At 41.4% G+C, this 21,389-nt stretch overlaps 1 protein-coding gene and 1 non-coding gene across 3 annotated transcripts in view; one reads left to right on the top strand and one right to left on the bottom strand.

Annotated features, from left to right (window-relative positions):
- Positions 1–272: 272 nt before the first annotated feature.
- On the bottom strand, positions 273–345 carry trnak-uuu (transfer RNA lysine (anticodon UUU)). The gene has a single exon. It is a non-coding gene; the product is annotated as a tRNA-Lys (tRNA).
- Positions 346–11,206: 10,861 nt separating this feature from the next.
- Positions 11,207–21,389, top strand: part of pxylp1 (2-phosphoxylose phosphatase 1) — a 21,774-nt gene continuing 11,591 nt past the window's right edge. The window contains exons 1-3 of one of the 2 annotated variants that reach the window (XM_053320095.1): positions 11,207–11,279; positions 13,022–13,163; positions 21,197–21,382. In XM_053320095.1, coding sequence (XP_053176070.1) covers positions 13,082–13,163; positions 21,197–21,382 — 268 coding nt within the window. In that variant the 5' untranslated portion in view covers positions 11,207–11,279; positions 13,022–13,081. Of the gene's footprint in view, positions 11,291–13,021; positions 13,164–21,196; positions 21,383–21,389 lie in introns of both variants that reach the window. The other variant, XM_053320096.1, reaches the window with a different exon arrangement.

Below are 21,389 nucleotides of genomic sequence, written 5' to 3'. Positions count from 1 at the left end.
TTTGGTAGGTTTACACGAGAAGATAAGTCACAAATAACTAAATAAATGTGGCGCCAATGCAAAGCAAGTTAGAAGTGGAATAGCTGTTACAGACACACGTAATATGTTAGAAGTGGAATAGCTGTTACAGACACACGTAATGTTGTACATCATGAAGGTAATGGATGATTGTTCTTCGAAAAGTGAGCTGTTTACCAATATACTCTTAATATGTCCTTTCACTCATACTAACTACGTCGTCAAAGGCGGAGAAAGCGCTGTAAAAGCACCATCGCCCGAACAGGGACTTGAACCCTGGACCCTCAGATTAAAAGTCTGATGCTCTACCGACTGAGCTATCCGGGCTCTGACGGTGCTCTTATGTGGTATTTAATTATGCTCTATCAAGTACAGCTGCAGTTCAATTGGAATATTTTGATCAATTGAGGGGGAAACCACCTTTTGCATGAAGATGTGGCTCAAAGCTGCATTTTAATTCTTTACAACTGGGTGAAGCTATTAATATAGTGGTTCTATCAATTTAATGAAAGTTAAATTACTGTCATTTACAATATAAGAGCTGTAAACTGAAAACAAAAGATGGGTTCTCAAACCCATACCTAGTTTTGTTTTCAATATCATAGCCTACTGTACATTCCTGTTCACCATGTTAAATATAACTTACCCTTCAACATTCCTATTGGGTGGATTTCTCTTTCATCATCATGCCCTAAGTAGGGCGGTGCTATTACCCATTAATACATATCAGCTTGTGTATGCCACATGGCCTTTTCGTACTAATGTCACATTTACATGAGTAAAGTGGTTTACACACAGCTATGCACTAACCTCTGCCATGGATGTTACATAACACTACTGAACTTGGAAGGATTTATAACATTTTTAGAAGAAAGAAGCCATTGTTGCCGCCTCTAAATAGCCCCAGATCTTACATGACAAGCATGATATGATTGATTTAGACATTGGGGGAGAAAAATGCTACCCACAAATGCTGACTGATTTGACCTCAGTCCATTTTAGTATATGTGACCCAAATATTTCATACAGAGCTTCTTTGTGTATTTACTATGGGCAACTGTAAGTGTGCGTGTGTTTGTGTATGAGAAAACTAGGGAGGGAGGGAGGTGAACTGAGACTTGAGACTCTGTGTACACAGAAAATGAGGTTTTCCAATTTGGGCAGCAGAATAAAATCCATACGCCACTTAATTTCATAATTACAGAAGTAATTTAACCAGGCCAGATCATGTGTCACAGCGTGTCTGCTGGGGTCAACGATCCACACTTGGCACAATCTGATTCTTTGTTCATATAAAAGCTGCAGTAGAACTATCACTGCATCGTTGTTATAGATCATTTCATGTCACAATAATGCAGACAGCATGCAAACTTTATTATAAAATCTAAGCCCCAAAACATTCCAGCTTAAAAGTGAATTTACAGCTGTCTGTCTTTGAATCAATTATGCAATGGCTGCAAGATTGGATCCAGATTTGCATATTTTGCTGTGCTACAAATGACACACTAATGCTCTGTATTACTTGTTGTTTATACTTTAAATTATCTATTAACAATAACAATTTAAAACTGGTTCAGTCCAAAAACAACTAGCCTGCCTTATTATCCAGGAATAATAGGCACTGAGGAGCTAATGATGAGCAAGTCTAACCAATATCTTTTACATACTAATGAAAACTCTCCACTGTCTGTAGCACTGCTCTAATGAAGCTAATACATGCTAAGGCAGTTACAGTGTGATTACCTCCGTGTGGGTGCTCATTGCTACCTTTATGTAACCTGGCCTGCTCTCACAGCCAGGATTTTACAGAGAGATCTTTGAAAAGTGGTCTTGAAAAGGTTTCTTGTGTCTCTCCAAACTTAACAAGACTTAGCCTTTCCATCATGCGTCAGCATTGTGAATGGAAGGCAGCTCAGGTTACCAAAAGGTCTGTCTCATACACCAGTTATTTGTAAGTCTGTGTGGCTGCACAAGCCCTTAAAACCAGACTGTTTAAGCAAAATACAAAACCTTCAGTACTGAAAGAAAAAGAGTTGTTTTTTATGAGAGAAAGAGTGACATGAGTGCTGGGTGCATGAGCTCCAGGTGTTTGTAAGCGATGTGTATTTTAGGTCTGGTTGTTGGTGTTTGTTTTGGCTGTCGAGGCAGAGGCCAACATCTTGGTGTCTTCCATGCAGGTCTGTCTGGAAATAGTCAAATAAAATGTTAGTCTGAACTTTGAGAGCAAACATTCTTTTTGGGCATTTGGTTGGCCTCTGAGGACAAACATGACAACAGCTAAAGTGTACAGGTCAAAGCATGTTTTGTACTCTCCATTTGTGCTACTGTTACACTCAGTTTTCACATTTAGCATTAGCATTAGCCTCTGCTTTCAGGAAAAAAGGTACATAATCGTGCTTTAAGTTGTACACCATTTTAAACAGTTTCATTTGATCATTTGGTCAAAATGTAGTACCTACAAACCCCAGACTATCTCTATGTCAAGTTGTCAGAGACTTAATCTAGTTTTTGTAATTCCTTATAAGCTAATAAGCATGTAATTATTGGTGTATCTGATATCTGTGGACTTTTACATACATATTTCCTTTCTTAGATTACTAGAAAAAAATACTTATAATGTAAAATACAAAACCAAATTATAAATCAACAGTTAGTGCACATCTCGACTAACTGCCGTGTCATGTGGTGTAAACACTGCTGACAAGGTGTGTTCACTTTCGAGTCAAACACAGAGGTTCCCGTCCCTTCTATATTAGGGAGCGACAGTGAATGTGTAGCTGAGTAGCGACCATATTAGGGTGCTCCCTTATAAAGAAAATTGATTTGGGGAATCCCTCACTGTGAAGTAATCCCTGCCTAGTTTCTGTGTGTCACAGGAGACTTATATCCAGGAAACACTGGATACTGGGTTAGGCACATGATTTCTAAGTTATGTATGTAAAAAATATTAGTTAGTTTGGTGTGATCCTTCCTTTATCACTGCAGAGAAAAACACCAAAGTGTGAATTTCGTTCTCCTCTTCTTAACATGTGTGGCCTGTTTGGTTAGAAATGCTGAGGAAGAAGAAAATGACAAACTTTCTACACCATTACTCTTTTAAAAGCTTTTTCCTAGAACATATGGTAGGTCAACACGGCATCAATGATCAACCAATGTTTGACCATGTGGGCTGCTGACCTTTTTGCTTTGTTGATCAAAAAGAAGGTCTTACGACACTGGCGGACTGCATATCGGGAGCACTGGGAAAAATTTACGGTGGCTTGATAGTCGCTCTGGCCTGACTTGAACAGTCAACTTCACCAGCAACAATATAGTGAGTAAGAATAAGTTGCAGGATGCCCAGACCAATCAAATCCACTTATGTGGTGATGACGGGCAACAGTAGGCCACAGTGGATTTTGGTACCAAAAAAAAGCAAAAAACGCTGTCTCTGTGTCTCTGCTGCAGGAGGGCTCAGCTCCGCCCCTGCTGAGACAGAGGAGAGGAGCAGCTAACGTTAGCATCTGCTGCTGTTTGCTATCACTTCTTGTCGCGTCACTCTCTTCTGCTCTCAGATAACCCTTTCACACCAAAGCAGTTCCAGTGCTGGTTTCGGGGCCAGTGCTTAATTTGGAACCGGTTCACACAGACAAAAAACTGGCTCTGGGCCACAAAAATTGGTTCCAGAGTGCCGCCAGTTCTTTGATGGACTAGAAGAAGGAACCGGTTACGTTAGGGGGCTGGAGGTAGGGTTATTGACACCAACCACAACAAACAAGACCGTGTGGTGAATAGATAAGGAGTGAATCATCCCTTGAACATTTGACTGATGGTGAAATTCATGCGTTGTGAGTTAGCTGTGCTCTGCCGGGTAACAACTAAGGCTAACAACCATCTCAATCTTGTCGAGCAGCACAAATACGTTGTATCTGCTGTGTTTGGATGCGAGCCAGGAGTGACAGCTGTACAAATGCTAGTCGGCCATTGTTGTTGTTGTTGTTGTTGTTGCTGCTTCAGAGTTGGCGCCAGTCTTTATGGGAAAGCAGCGAACGTAACTGGCGTATGTGGTGACGTCATTACGTGGCCCTGCAAGAACCTTGAGCAGTGGGAACGCAAACTGTTTCTCAGCTGATTCGCAGTTGAACCGACTGCGAACCAGCGCCAGCACCAGCCCAGCACCAGCACTGGAACTGCTTTGGTGTGAAAGGGGTAAGAGAGTCTGTTCAATGCAGGAATACTACTACTTTATTCCTCCTCAGTGTCCTGTATAAAAGGTCCGGACACTGAATGGGGGGACAGAGTTGCTCCATCAGTAAGAGGCTACAGGACGCTGTTGTGTTAGCTGTGGTCGAGCGAGGTAGAGAGTGAATGAAGTGAGGGAGCGCTGGTAGGCAGAAAGTCGTGTGAATCAGATCAGTAAACCATTATTTTCTGATTGTTTCACATCGGTTACGTTCAACAGCACAAATAAACTTCCCCACACACCTCCAACCTCAACCCTGCGGGCTCCACCTCAAACCTCTGTATCTGAAACACCTATGTGCTAGCTATTTAAAAACACACAGAACAGCATTACTGCTTGAGTTGGTTCAGTTAAAAAGTTGAACGTGGATAATCACTTCTGTTTTCTTTGTTTCAGAGCTGAAATATGGAGTTTTTTTGATAGTTTGTTTTATTAACTGGTAAAATTTATTTCCTGTTCTTTGTGGGTGTGTCATCATCATTTATATCTATACAAAAAGCAGTTAAATTACTAAAGCACAAATATTTTTTTCTAGATATAACCTCTTAATGTTGCTATCAGAGGGCACCAGAATGATGCATTTGACTATAAAAAAATGTACAAAATTTTCTTCCAGGGGAGCATGCCCCCAGATCCCCCTACAGGGTCAGACTGAGGTTTTCAATGAACAACCTGTATTCAAGTAGAGAACTTATTGGTCCCTCCCAAATTTTCTTTTAACTGTTATATCAACAAATCGGGTTAGAATACAAAATTAGAGGTCTGATGGTCTGAATGGAGTGGCCTGGAATGGAGTCAAATTCCCGGCCTGAATTATTATCCCAGTCTGCCACTGTCTTACGATTAATCATTTGAGTATTTGTTTATAATGATTGCTTTCCAAGTATGTATTTAGAAGTGATTACACACATTCTATAGTCAGGATTTGGGAACACTGTATTCACATTTTGTCGTGAGGAGACGTGAGTCTTTTTTTAGAGGTGAAATCCATTAGAAAAACACTAGTTAAACTTTAACCATTTTCAGAGCACTAGGTTTATGTGAGGTACACATGTGACAGTGGAGCTGTCAGTCATTGCAGAAGTACCCATGCTTTGCTCACGTGTGCCCTGGCACCCTGACAGTACCAAATTTTATTCACTGGGTTGAAAACATATAAACGACTACTCTTTTGAGACTTGACTACACGTTCCTCAACAGTGCAAGATACACCCAATAGTGCCCTGAGATATCCAAAACTGATACTTTAAAAACTGAACTGGTAGGCTACAACTGCTGCTGGAAATAATATACAGTATGCTATTATACATTAATACACTTATCACTGTGCTCTGATTCGTTGTCTGGTTATCATTAGAATCGTTATGCGTATCCTCACAATACCTTTGAATTCAGTCTGAAAGTGTGTAAATATCTTCACATTTTTTCATATTGAGAGAAAAAAATCACTTTATGTCCATTACTCTAGTCTTTCTTTTACAAGCTTTGCCACCGATGTCACAGCTCTGCAGGATGCTAGCACCACATATGCTCCCTGTCATAAAGTAATAATCCAGGAAAAATGTACCATGAGTACACAACTGAAACCTTAAATCTACACAGATTTCTCTCTTTTTTTTCTTTTTTACAATCAACAGTGAATTGAAAGAGTATGTGTTGCGTGAGAAGGATTGTTGTAGCAGATAATTAGCACATGACTCAATGGGTCTCTAGCCCACAACTTGTTTCTAGCTGCTGGCTTTTTTTCCTGAAAATGAGCTCTGTTAAACCCACTGTACATTTTTTGTCTAGTGCAAAACAGCAGACAGACAAAGGTAATAACTAATTGGAATAATAATAAGATATTTCCCTCAGGAATAAGTGGATTGAATTGGTTTGAATGCACACCGAAAGACTTTTGCTAGCCGAGCCTGCTAACTCCTGGCTAACCTCTGCTAACTTGAATGGGAATAAAATAATTGAATCTGTGGCTCTTCTAGACTTTCCAAATGGACCAAACTGATCAAATTCTGTAACAAATCATTTTGCGGGGCTTGTGTGACACTCTAAAACGATTTATTCAATGTTTTACAGCCACAACAGTAGCAATGGAGTATTCTATGGTGAAGTGTATAATGTGAGTACTGTCCACAGTGGGGTTTTTTTTAATTACTCTCACTGCCAGAAGGGGGACACAAATATCCTGCACTCAAGCTTTCAGGGGTTTTTTTGTGAATACTTCACCTCATCACCGAGAGACTAACATTAGAAGAGCACCAAAGTCCAGGACTACCGAAGGAGAGACACACTGCAACACTTTACAAAACTTCACACATCTCTGGTGGGGTGAAGAAAATAACTGTGTCCACAGAGTGTTTAATTTTAAAGCCTTCACCTGTGCAGTATTTTCAATGATGGCTTTCGGTGTGGCTAACAGAGAGGTTGTTCACTACTTCTCAAGACAGAATGTAGCAACACGTTTTTCCAGAACACATACACATTTAACCCGTGATGTTGGTCAGTAAATTACACTTTCTTTTCATTGCCCTCATATAGGAAAATACTGTAAGATGCTTCCAAACAAATGCAATTCATTTTCTTTTTTTAAACTGAGCCTGGGTCTGCAGTCGGTTGTACCGGAGAAACCGAAGCAGTGGATTCAAGTGTTAGAACAATGTGAGAAATGCTACTCAACACATTATTTTATTTTCTGTTCTCAGTGACTTCATCAAGACCAGAAGACCACTTAGCTTAACTGCCAGTTGTGTGTCATGTCAAATTGTAGTGGACTAAAGACACACATTTCTAGTAACAGTAAGGATTTAAATAGTGCCACCTTTCTATTTATTAAATCAAGAATCAATTCAGAATTGAATTGCGACATCAAGAATTGGAATCGAAACAAATTGTTAGATTTACTAAGATCCCCACCTCTACTGTAATTCCAAATGAAAGCAAAGCATTAAATGACTTTAAACAGAGAACAATAGTATAATAATATATACATACATATATATATTTTATTATATAATCATCTCCACCCATATACTGACTGAGATGATGGTTATTCGGTAAAGAGTCGAGGCAGCTCCCAGGCATGCACTCACTGCAGGCTGTTAGAATTGATCAGTATCTCATGACATTCACACAGACACAGACACACACACACACACACACACACACACACACACACACACACACACACACACACACACATCTGGCTGCCAAGCATGATTCCTTTAAAAAGTGATATGAACGCAGCATTAGGTGTAGACTGCACCTACAATTGACTATATAAAGAGAACACTTTACCCAGACGTATGACACATGCTTGCAGGTATAGACGCTTACAATATAGCACCTTGAAGTTATCAGCTGAAGGTTTCCACATGCAGATGGAGACACACGCACACCGACACGCACAGACGTGCCATTCCCAATCACCCACACCATCTCTGTCAGCCCTGTCCCATGACTTCTATTGGAGTAGAAGGAAAAGGGTAGAGTTAAGTGGTTGCACGTTCAGCAGCTCGACTCATATGACTGCCGTACCTTCAAATATTACTGCAGGAGAGGAGGGAGGATGCTGCTATAGACAATGATCCTCTGAAAGCCTGGGAGCTTCCTCTGGGATGCCTGATTCAATCCTCAGTAATCCCACACTCAAATTTGTTCTGGGACCCTTCTACAGACGCAAAAGCCAGAGAGAGATGCCAGGTCGGGACCAATCAGGGGCCTTATAATTTCTTCAAAGGACGACTCACAAAGGACCAAAGTTTCAGAAAGACATAGAAGAGATAAAGCAGTAATGATAAAGACACTGAATATCTCGATGACAGGATATAAAGTAGAAAATAGAAGCAGACAAATGAAACTTTGTCTGCAGGCTCCGTCAGTCAGTATGTGGGCTGCCTGCTGCTCTGCATCACTAACATTCAGCCAACAAATGAATGCTAATAAGAAGCTTTATACAGAGCAGGGGCTGATTTTCAATCAATCAACAGACATGCACAAGCACTACATTAAGTTGATTTTGAGTTTAAACCTTCAAGTGATGTTCTGAGTGATGAAAGATTGCCAGAATTTAACTAGTTTTTACATTTGAGATGCACTTTTCTTCTACTTTTCATCATTAAAAATGCGTGTAAAAGTCATGTATACCTATTTTGTGCACTTGTGACAGCAGAGAACTCATTAAAAGTGTAAATTACCGTAATAAGCTGAAAACGAATGACAGTGTAAGCATAAAAAGTAATGAATTGAGTGATGTGTATATCCTAACCAGCAGACAATAGAGTTTGACGTCCACGTTGCTGTGATTCATCCAGGTGAGCTGACTGAGAATGTGTCATGACAAACGGCTCTGTTGGTAACCCAGCACACATATAAGCTTGTTTCTTTTGCAGTGTTTGAGTCACGTCCCAGTTCAGGCTGAGGCTGAATGGGAGTAAACTCAGTGGCCCCTTGCAGAATTTGCTAACCACATGAGCAGACGGTGGTGTGCTGCAGGCAGGATGACACTGATTAGTGGTAAGCAGACGGCAGCCATACAGGATGCTGTCCACAGTCGCCTGTAGACGATGGCGCTGTTGACTTCCTATCACTCATCTCGTCTTCCCTTTAAAGCCTCACATTAGCAAGAGATAGCTGCAGATATATTGCGCAATCATACCTTCAAATCATCAGACATTGATGAAACAAGTCAGCTTACTTTTAAGCAGAGTTCAGCACAAGTGGTGTTTTTTTAATTGTCTTTAATTGAGAAACAGAGGAAGAGACTGACATCTACAGAAACTCACACAATATCACCAGCAAATATAAGAGACACCACAGTCATTTAGCAACTGCTAAAGTCCACAAAACTCGATGACTGCATCCATGTTCCTTTAACCCTCCTGTTGTCTTCCTGTCGACTGTGAAACTTTTGTCCTCCTGGGTCAAATTGTAACTTCATTCCAATGTATTACCACAGGTTTTACACGTCTTTTTTGTGGAAATTATGGTCAATAGGCCTCATTTAATTTAAACTGAGCCAAAGATTCAGAAAATGTGTGTTAACAATGAAAAAACTAAAGTATCAACTACGCCAAGTCGTTGATCCTCCATTAAACATATATATATAATAGTTTTATCTGGTTTAGAGATATAATAATCCACTTATTTGTCAGTTTTTCAGCAGTATGGGTTCACAAAAAGACATTTTGTGTAATACAGAATACTTAGTGAAACTAAATATGATGTTTTTCATACCAAAATACAGATGTTAAACAATCATTTTGATCCTACCTTTTGTATTGAAACTATACCTCATTTTTGAGTTAATGCCTGTTGTGCTCCCCAGTCAAAACCTAAGGACAACAGGAGGGTTAAGGTAATGCAAGAAAGTGTCTAAAATCAGAGCTTGCAATTTGTTGGATCTCCTTTATCATTACATATAATAGTAAGCAATAGTCTGGATTGTCTTTAAACATCCATTAGTTGCATTCATGTTCTTTACATCTAAGCATTGTCCTCATTTTAGCATGCATTTACACCTGTGAGCAACGTTTACCAGTAACTGATACTGGACTAAGAAATTCGAATTTAAGACAGACAAGCATACTAAGAGTTTTTCTGTCATTTGTGCTGGATTAGCAGTTTATGAGAGGGAGCCTTATGCACACAACTGTAACCATGCACTATTCCTCACTTCTTGTTACAATTGCTTATAATATGTTGGTTTCTTCTTCTCATTAAGGTTTGAAAATATAACTGTTCATCTATTTGCTCTCATTGGTAATTATCTGCATGGATGATGATTTCAAGTGAAATCTGCTAATAACAAATGCTGTTCATTCCTGAAGTATAGTATCTATTAAGATAATTTATTGATTTGTATCCATTCAGTTTTTTTCTTCAAGGCATGTCATTTTCATAACTTGACGGTGTAGTTGCTACTTGCTGATCTACTCTTTCTTTTTAGACTGTTTTAATATATCTGAAGTGTTTCTCATAAAGTCCCTCATGTATTTATTGGCACATCCTTTATTCAGGTTATCTATAAAGTGCAGACCTAATGGCTTTTCAAACTTGCAAATAAGCTGCTTTGCATTGCCCAGGAGAGTTGGAACTTTGTGATTATAATCAATCAATTGACGTGATGACTTTCCCTTACAGGAAAACTAAAGAAGTAAAGAAAACAAAGTAAGTTTGACTCAAAGTTTGATTTCAGTTGCCAGAGTTGTGGTTTATAGTATCACGTCACACTGACATTTTTATGTTACCTTGAAGGCAGCATATGCATTGCTCTCATTTGTCCAGTAGATGGCGCAGTGAGGTTGGGATTTTGCTATAGCTGACTGTTCCCAAACCTGCCAGCTACCGGCTTTATTACCACTGTCAAGTTAGAAAGCGAAAAACTAAAGTAGTACCGGAAAACATATTTTGCTTTTACAATAAAAGCATATTTTCGGCTGTAGTGTGCCTGTGTTCTCACAACAAAGAAGACAAATCCTGCATCAGCTGTGCATATATTTCTTATAGAAATATATGAATTTGAATTTACTCATAATACAAATGCTTTCCCAGTGATATATCGGGCAAGTCTTTGTAGGTCTGTTATGTAGGCTATTAATAAGGAGCAGGGTGAAGATGGTTAATAGGGAGTCCCTGAAGACTGTAGATCATAACAGACATGGTTGCATCTAAATTTGCATTTAATTAATATTCCATTCAAGCGAATTTACACAAATGTGTTGTGGCATTTGCCTCAACAATGCTACACAGCCTCTCTTTCTTTTAATTGGTATTCTTTTTAAAAAAGATAATTATTCTTGGAAGTTGTGAATAAGAAATAAAATCTATGCTAAACTAAATACCAATCTCAACCCGTCATCTAATGATATTCATATGATGGATGTTTTATTTAGAGTCGTCACCGGAAACATTACTATGCATAGTGTCTGTCTTGACTCTGTTCTCTGACACTGGGTCTGCAGTCGGTCGTACCGGAGAAACCGAAGCGGTGGATTCAAGTGTTTCACCGGGTTCCCTGTGGATGTGAGCCACTCAGTTTCTGCAGGTAAGAACAATGTGAGAAATGCTACCAGATGCACTATTTGGTGCTTTCTTATGTATGTGGTTTTTGCAGTTTGTTTGGTCGTTTGATTGTCTGCCGTCACTGATGTTGATGTGGCATTTTAATACCGACTCGGTTGCCCGCTCGCAGAAACAACAATACAAAGCTAATTTACACATAGACACGACGGTAACTTGTCTCGAGTCCAGCACGTAGAAGCAACAGGTAGCTCTAAATAAAGTTAAAACAAGTCTAAAACAAAATACACTGCATTCGCTACCTCACAGCACCGTGTGTATTGTTCCTCAGTCACTTGGGATGTTTTAGCCGACACACAAGATTAATGACCGTAGGCAGCTAGCTAACTGTTAGCAGGTTAACTGATAACGTTAACTACGCCTACGTGCAGTTGTTCCGTTTAAAATACTCCACATTGAAACAGTTTATGCTTTCTGTAAACGTACTCAGCGTGTCAAGTGTGACTTTTGAGTTTTGGAGACACTTTTGAGAATCCACTGTTGAATTCGACATTGATAGAAAATGTGTGGCAGCATCTCCTTCAACAACATGTCAACACTGATCATTCATTTCGTTCACTATCACAACGCTGCTGTGGGACAGAGGTGCATTTAAGATGATATTTCATGTTAATAAGTGTATTTATTGGGGTATGTGTTCAGGGTTCCCACGGTCATGAAATTCCTGGAAAAGTTATGACATTAGAAAAAACAGTTTCCCAGGCCTGGAAATGGTTTGGAATTAGGTGAATGTTTTGGAAAAGTTTTGAATTAAGGATGGCCCAATCTGATATCAAAAATTACAGATATAAGACAGGCTCCATGAACTTGAACCCCCCACTTTTACCATGTCAAAAATCAGTAGATTCATTTAATATGTAAATTATTAATTTCTATATTCTTTTCAATATCTTCCCATTTGTGATTTGGGGCCATCCAGAAGAAGCTATAGGTTAGTAGTGAGTGCAGGCAGGTAAATGGATCAGGAAGGGCTTATTTGTTGCTTCATTTCTGTCTGTTAGTCCATTTTCTGCCTGTACCTTGGTTAGACATAGTCTTGAACACTCCAGGGCTGGGAGTATTTTTAGACAGCCTAATGGTAGGGTTCATTGTGTAGGGGTACATTTACTGCAATTTAAATTGTTCCTCCCCCATCTTTCTTACGGGTTTCCAAGCTTTCTGCCCCTGCACAGACTATTCATGAACACATGTAACTGCTGGGTTTACAGACCACAACAGTACTGTAAGCTAAGCAAGAATGTGAATCTGGTTGAAGTATTTTGATCTTAATAACTGCATATTTTCATTTTGGTAGGATTATATTAACAGAGGGTTTGCTTCTACTGGCTCTTGAAGACTTGAAAAATCACCCTTAATTAATGGGCACCCATGTTATTTGCCATGCTACTACTTGCATAACAGCACCCGGCTTCATAGTATCAGTGCAGCAGTGTACTGTAGATACATTCTCAACAGATTGCAACCTTTGTCTTTCCCAATACATGACAACCACAAAAAGTTGAGGAATTGAGATGTTGCAGCATAATAAGTAATAAAGACCTACTTAGTGCACATAAACACCTCAGACTTTTGGCACTGATGTTGTCTCTCTACCTGTCTGTTCCTGCAGCTTGAGGAGAAAAACATGCCAATTATCAAATTGTTGTATACATTCTTATGGACTCACTCACTCACTCACTCACTCACTCTTTCTTTCTTTCTGTCCAGACTGCAGGGATGGGCCGTAGTCTGGATGGCTGACAAGACGGGGACCCATCACGTGACAAGATGCTGGCTCGTAACCGCTTCCTCCTCCTGGTGGTGGTGGGCGGGGCGGCGCTAGCCATCATCAGTCTCAGCCTCCAGTTCTGTAAGTGCAGAGTGTGTGTGTGTGTGTGTGTGATTATGTGTTCATGCTCGACTCAGAGTCCTTTACATATCCAGTCTCTCTTTCACATTTGAATTAAAAACAAAACAGTTGTGTTCATTAGAAAAAGTTGTTTTGTTTGTTTGCATAAATGAATATCCTCTCACCGCTTTCCTCTTCAAGAGACCCCATTCATACCAAAACAAAGCCCAATCCCCCGTAGACCTCCTATAAATATCCAGCACCAACAGAGGGGGGCCTCCCTGGATGCTCTAAAAAGCCTCAGAGAAGCTGTGGCGACGCTCTCACATCTGCCGTGGAATGCCTAGGTGTACACAATGTAGCGCCTCTTTTCCCCCTCATTCAAGTCATTGTTAAGCATCTCCTGGAGGTATTGTCTAGACAGCGTGTCCCTGCCAGCCGGAGTGAATGCAAGGAAGCCGTGCCGCTCGGTAAATCGAGACAGTCTCCTCTGCGCTGGATGCGATTTGCAAGTCTCATGGGCACGAGTTTAGAATAAAAAAACAAATAAAACCCACACACATTAGATAAGGAAGCAGGAAATTTCATATTCAGATTTAAAATATAAAGAAGAAGCAATTTTTATGCCTTATTCCTGAAAACCCAATGCAGTAGAAGTGTTTTTGGTGTCTGGACAAGCATATAGGATTAGCCTTGCATAAATCACGCTGGCACGCACACACACAGACACACACACACACACATACAGAGGATTATAGTGCAATGCGGCAGCGCTGGTAGTTTGGAATGTATCTTTGCCAAAAATTTCGCGAACTGCCCTTTATCAGCTCTTTTAAAGATACTGTCCTCACTTCTTCTTCTTCTTCTTCTTCATGTCTCCTCTTCTATTACTTTAATGTAAAATCAGCCTCCTACTCATCTAGCATTAACACCCTGAAAGCAAAAAGTACACATTTGCTTCCCCTGCCATTCCTCCCTCCCTCCCTCCCTCCCTCCCTCCCTCCCTCCCTCCTCCCTCCCTCCTCCTCAACCAGATAATAATGTGTGCTTGACCGTGTAAAAGGAGGCTGTTCTGTAAGTTGTTATTAATGCCACACGATCAAACCCACCCTCATCTCTCTGCTCTGTAATCTTTTCCCTTTTGTAATAAAGCTCGGAGGCAGAAAGAGAGGCTGCGATGAGTGAAAGCGACCCCTCATTCCCAGGAAGAGCGTAGGTATTCGCAATCACGCCCGTCTTTCAGATTTGAAACCATCTCTTTTGTTTTCTACACCGGAAAACCACCTGATTTAGTTCTTTTATTCATTAAAGTGACATTATTCTTAGTGGGCGGAGGTTCAACTTTCAAAACTGCCCCCGCTTTAGTTTTTTTGATCAGTAGTTCTGTTCGAGAAAAAGCCGCCGTCATAATTTATTCATCATACATAGAGAAGGATTTTGAGCCATTATCCAGGAGAAGCGCGGGATGAAAGCGTATGGGATTTCTCATCATGTTTAATAGATGGTCGGCTTCTGTTTTTCGTTCCACTTTTTAAGCTATTGCTCGCTACTCTGTTCTTCTCTTAAATAACCTGCCTCTCGCTCTCTGCACTCAGCCCCGTCTCCCGTCCCCTGCTTTTAAGAGGAGCCCACCCCGCCCCCACCCCTCACCACTCACCACCACCCATGTGTTTATGATTGTTTGTCAAGCATTACCCAGAGAGACCGAGTGACGGATTATGATGATCGATGGTGAAGTAAATGCCTCCCCCGTCTCACTCCGGGCTCTACCTCAAATTAAAACCGGGGATGGCCTGCGCACACAGCTGCCAAGGGTACAATCCACAGACTGACTGACTCTCAAGGAGAGAGAGAGAGGGGGGGAGAGAGGGGTGATTCCCAGAGGAAAGTGGTGACGGGGCTAAGCGGCAACTCCAGAGCTGAAGAGCAGAGAGGACAACAGCAGGAGAAAGGAATTAAAGTGACGGAAAGGCAGATAGGAATTGAGGAGGAATAGCATAGAAGATAGTCTGAGGGAGAGAGAGGGAGAGAGAGAGGGAGGGAGGGAGAGGGAGGGAGAGGGAGGGAGGGAGGGAGAGGGGGAGAGAGGGAGGGAGGGAGGGAGAGAGGGAGGGAGAGAGAGGGAGAGAGAGAGAGAGAGAGAGGGAGAGAGAGAGAGGGAGAGAGAGGGAGAGAGAGGAGAGAGAGAGAGAGAGAGAGAGAGAGAGAGAGAGAGAGAGAGAGAGAGAGAGACTACAGTAGTTTAAGGCTCTTACTCCACTCCTCTATGTGTTTTACTAATTTGGAAGCATGTTACAGTCTTAAAATGGTAACTTGATTAATATTTGTAGGAGAAACAGAAGTTAATATAAGTCAGAAGGGTCTTAACTATTCCATAAAGGTTCATGTGACTGCAGGTTTTCATTCTGACCAATCAGGAGCACACCAGGTTTGACTCCTTTTAATCAACTGATCTTAGTATTCAGACAGTTGATTGGTGCAATCGTGTGCTCTTAACAAACCAGCAGCCAACAGCCCTTTATGGAATCGTTCGGACATGTCTGTGTGTGTTCTGAAGTAAAAGGGGAGAAAAAAAAAGAAAAAGTCACAGTGCTATGCGGTGCAGTTATTAGCATTCTGTCTCCAGCAGTAGTGAATACCCTCTGTCCTGTCTCTGCTATAATGCTAGTTATCCACCACTCTCTACAAGCACAGAGCTTTTGAAATGAAAATACACACCCTGCCAGAGTTGACTGAAAATATTGCAGTGTGTGTTGGGTTGGTAGCGTCCAGGGTTTGGCACTCCACTTCATTAACACCTGCCTCAGGGGATAATGGCAAACGAAGGTTTAACAACACTTTACTTTCGTCTTGCAAAATCATTATCGAGTTTTTACATTGAAAAGGCACCAAGGCTCTTTGAAGAATAAATCTAGTGGATGTGTGCTGAATCTGTGGATCGATTCAGGGTTGCAGAAGATACGAATCACGATGTACTCTTTTAAATAGAGCTGTGGTCAGAGAGTCTGAAAGCAACAATTATTGTAACCCCCCCCCCTCCCCTGCAAAAACATTCATCCACATTCATCCTTGAGTGTTAAATGGACAGCGCTCCAGTCTCTGCCAAGCAATTCTTTTCCCCACATTCCTCAAATTCTTCCTCGGTACAGCATCCATACTCGGTGCCGAGCCAGTCCCTTTCCCACCTCTGCGCCGGCAGCGACTGGGACAGCACGCCTCCAGAGAGGACATGGGAGAGCGACCAAAAATCTGCTTCTAAAAAAAACACCCCGCCAGTGGACAGACTGACAGAATTACACCCCGACCCTTGTGTTAAATCACAGCGGCACAGCTGGGAGTCAACACGCGTGAGGAAACGAATGACTAAAATAGACTGTGAGGCAGCTGCTCCAGAGTTTATTTTCTCCATTAATTGTTCGTTCCTTAAAATGTCAACAAAATAGTGACAAATGCACGTTCCAGTATCTAAAACACAGGTTGTTTGTTTTGTCAAGTTCACGATCACATGAGACAAAATCCTCACAACTGAGAAGATGTGAAGTGATTAGGCATGGTTGGTATTTTAATGTAAAAATGATTCAAACGATTAATCACATCAAAAATTGAGTCAACCACTAGAAATGGAGTTGTCACTTAGCTCATGTTGTGTTGCTGTGACTCTCAGTAACTCATTTCCTGACTCCAGAGGTGTGATGTCACAGAGGTGGGTAAAATAAACCGTATTTATCTATATACTGTAGGGACCCTGGATGTTAGTATGTGTTGGTGACAGTTTGGATTTAGGCTGTTTGGTAGCTTGCACCAAACTGATGGATTTTTAATGAGATTGGGTTTCAGTGTGAGGAAGCCTGCTTGCTACAAATGCATGACAAACAGCATTAAGAGCAGAGCAGAGAATCTGACTTTACAGAGTGAAGCAGTGAAGGGAGACTGTTTTCCTTTTCCTACTTTATTTTTTTATTTTAGCAACACCCGTTCTGCTCATGGATTCCCAGCTTCAAGAAAAAAGAAGGAAGGAGCAAGCATTTACTTACTACCAAAGTCTTTTCATCTGAACATATACCAAATGTGTGATCCTCAGTTTTCTCCTTGGTCACCTTTCCCTCTATTACCAGAGACAACAGTGTGTTGCAGCTGGATAACTCTGGCTCTGCTGGAGGTGATAGAGCTGGCTGATGACACACTCAGGCTGGGAGGCTGCAAGACATCAAACACTGAACTTTGCTTGCAGAATGACGCAGATGTTGCTTTACGTGTTTTGGTCAAATTTGTCATGCAACCTGACTTACAGCTAATTAGTTTCCCTCACGCACTTGTTGTTTTCTTTAATAAAGTAAAGCCACACTTTATGAGCCTTTTATCACAATGTCACGTAAGCCATACATGCTCATATCTAAACAAATGATGCATGATGTAGACGAGTCATAGCAGATATGTGGCCTTTGTTTAGGATTATAAATGGCTATCTTGTTTAAGAATAATACACAAAATATTATTGGATGTCATGGGAAGCCGTTAAAGGAAGATTGTGATGCGATCTATGTGCTCTGAATGCTAAACGTACACTGTGCAGATGTATTATGTAGGAGACAAATCCTCACATCCATCAGTTTTCTATTATTCTACAAAGGAGGTTGGTTATCTATCCCAGCATGCACTGGGTGAAAAGCTTCTGAACAAGCCGCCAGCACAATCTCAACACAATCGCTCTCACTTGAATCTACCAGGCAGTTTAGAGTTTGAAATTCCATTAACAGGCATTTATCAGACGGTGAGAGAGAAGTGAGACATGCGGAGGACACAGATATGGTAAGAACACACAGGAAGTGGAGGGCTTTTTTTGTGAGGTGTTAACCACGGGAGCCCTGTGAAAGGAAAAACAAAATAGACTTGAATTAAATATCAGCTCACACTCGGTAGACACAGATACTCAACATTAGGGGACACGTATCAGCTTTGGGGGCAATCTGGGGGAGGGGGGCGGGTTATCTGTACTGCTGAGCATTAGTGCTTAATTAAAAATGCAGAGGAGGAAGTTAATCTGTGCTCAGATAAGGTTTGTGTTCCTGCGGATTGTTTCTAAAGCCACAAATGCCTCCTAGAGTTTTAAATAGTTTTTGTTTTTGATGAGTTTTTTGTGAGCAAGAGATGTGTGTCGCCACATTTCTGACACACACACACACATATATACACACACAGAGTACATAATGTGTCAATCACTGCTGCACCTTTTGCCACTAGTGTTTACCACAGTGCTGCCTGTACAGAACACTTCTGATTCACGTAACCGCTGACACATTTTCATAATCAAAAGCCAAACCGCAATCTGTAAGCACCTGTTGACTCCCTGATCACTGTGCCACTGAACACACTCCTTGCTCATGCCTTCGGCTAAAACAGAACTGAGCTCTGTGTGTGTGTGTGTCTGTCTGTCTGTCTGTCTAATGATGGGTTGACACAGAGGATGAAGATTTAAGAGGGCGTACTGGGTTTTAATGAATATGGACTGTGTGTGTGTGTGTGTGTGTGTGTGTGTGTGTGTGTGTGTGTGTGTGTTTTAAACTATTTAACAAGCATCAAACTGAGTTCTCACGTTTTGTTAAGCATTCTCAGCCAGCCTCTACTGTCAGCGGTCGGAAAACTGGAAGCACATCTGAAGTCTGGTTCCTCGAGCCCATTCAGTTTGGGCGCATTAATATGTGTGTGTGTGTGTGTGTGTGTGTGTGTGTGTGTGTGTGTTATGTGTGTGTTACAGTATGCTCTATGCGCCATTGCTGTGTACTCGCTTCTTGGTAATGTTGGGCAGCCGGTTACAAAAGCCCCATTGTATAGGCGGCTGTGACTGAGCTGGCCTCCAAAAGTTTGGTTAGTTCAAGCAGGCCTGGGTGTGTGTATGTGTGTGTGTGTGTGTATGGGTAGGTGGGGGTGGCAGCTTACGGGGCACGGAGCATAGAAGGGGGGACAGGTTGTGGTTATGAATGGACTCCAGTATGCTACCGCTGTTACTTCAAGCTACCGAGCAGTCGTCAAAATGGTCTCCACCGTCGCCACACACTTTCTCCTCTTCCTCATCACCGGTGAGTTTGTCGAGAAATCTTCATCTAAAAAAAATCCAGATCTCTTTAACAAATACTTAACAGCTTAGTTTGTAGAAATAGAGACACACATTGATTTTAGTTCACTTGAAAGAATTCTTTCTGTCCAGCTGTAGGTGGAGAGCCAACAGAAAAAAACACAGCTCAACTAGAATGTGGTCGGACTTGTGTGTTTTCTGATTTGACAGTTACCATGGTAACGTTTTGTTAAAGTCACTTGAAATGTTCTTAGATATACTCATGATTGAGAATTTAGCATAAAAAATGTTAGTTTAGTTCTGTTTCCAAGTGGTTTGAACAGCTTGCGCCTGCAGAGTTGTTGAGATGAAGTGCAGTAATAATGTCTCTCTGTTAAAGAGGAAAAAATGAGATTTAGCTGCAGAAACTGAGCGTCTGCATCCGCCCCTGGATGTCTGAGTCAAGACAGGCTGGCCCAGTCAAGACAGACTAGTTACAGTTAACACTCAAACTGTCACAGAAACTCTCTTTGTAGTTTGTTTTTCTGCTTTACATGATGAAAATAAATGTGATGCAACAACCTTTGCATTGTGTGGCGCTGCAGGTTGGTTCAGATTAAACTTCAGATATAAATGATGTCAGGAAATAGGAAAGATTTATAACAAGTCCACACATTTGAAAAGCTAAGGCCATTGAATGTTTGGCATTTTTTATTTGATAAAAGTCTTTACAGTTATTTGAATTTTTCCCAGTGCATTTTATTGATTGACTAATGGAGCTCTTTTCAGCACTTAAAAGCTTCTCTACAGCATTTTATAGTAAAGGTGCTTCACCTCACTTGAAATGAAGAGAGCCTGTGCTTATGCCAGAAGAAAAATATGATTAATTGATCAATCACATCATAGGTTAGTATCTTTAGTAATGATCAGAGCAGCATATGGCAGTGTTTGGAGGGTGAAGAAAAGCTGTTACAAGTCATAAAGACAAACGGTCACAGTCAGGTGCTGATGTGTGGCTAAAAAATCAGTGCATGTAATCCATTACGAAGTGTTTTTAATGTTCCTGTAAACAATCTATTTTTCAATTCCTACTACTCCCCCTCAGGAGTAATAAGAGTCCAGTGGGTATGCATCATTCTGACAGTGTTTTCAAACTGGCTAATATAAAACATGTGACAGTTATATAAAAACACGCTCCTGAGATCAAACTGAAATGCATATTTGCACAAAATATCTGGTTTGTCACACTTTAGACTTTGTGATTCTGGCTGCAGCAGAGGAGGTGAAAAACTGTGTGTATGCGACTGTGTGAACACTGGAGAAAGACAGTGTGTACACCATGCATACACACACACACACACACAAACGCACATACACACACACAGTATATGATTTAAGTCTGGAGGTTGTTCTAAAAATGAGAAACCACCAGCTCTTTGTGAGTTTCATCAGGAAGGGTGGGGCCTCTCTCTCTCTCTCTCTCTCTCTCTCTCTCTCTCTCTCTCTCTCTCTCTCTCTCTCTCTCTCTCTCTCTCTCTCTGCAGCAGCATGTAATATTTGCACAGTCGACTCGCCAGCTTGGATTTCTAATGCGTGTGTGTGTGTGTGTGTGTGTGACATAAGTAGGATTTGGGTATCTGTCTTGCCAGAAGGGCATGTGGGTTCAGCTTCTTTCTCTCCAGAGTTGGATCTTTGTGAATGGGCCTTCCAGTTCTCACAACACCTCTGCTCCTATTGGACCCTCTTTTTCCAAGGGGTCACAGGTCAATGGTGTCCAGGCAACATGCTGGTAGCACTGAAGGGTTTTTGGGGGGTCCAGAACTGTTGACATGGAGATGAACTGAGAATGAATTGGTTTTCTTCAATTTAGATTTTCAGCTGGGCCTTTTTTTCCCCAGCTTTGAAAGATTGCCTCTAAAAGTTTCTCGAATCGTCACATTCAGCAGTGGCTCGTCCACCTATCCTTATCTCTCCTTTCTTCTGTCGTTCCCTCTTCCTGCAGTGAACCTGATCCCCACCACTCCCGTAGTGGATGAGCGACCGTTCCAGGGTGCAGATGGAGGTGTCGGGGCGGCTCAGGGGAAGAGCAGAAAGCGAGTGTTCCCGGCTCACACCCAGCAGCCCAACCCCATATCTGAAGCCTACAACTACTGCAACACCCCCAATCACACCGAACAAGCATGGGAGGGTGAGAC

This window comes from Scomber japonicus, chromosome 6 (genome assembly GCF_027409825.1).
Source record: "Scomber japonicus isolate fScoJap1 chromosome 6, fScoJap1.pri, whole genome shotgun sequence".
Lineage (NCBI taxonomy): Eukaryota > Metazoa > Chordata > Actinopteri > Scombriformes > Scombridae > Scomber > Scomber japonicus.
The sequence above is the reverse complement of the archived record's forward strand: the minus strand, read 5'-3'. Positions and strand labels throughout refer to the sequence as shown.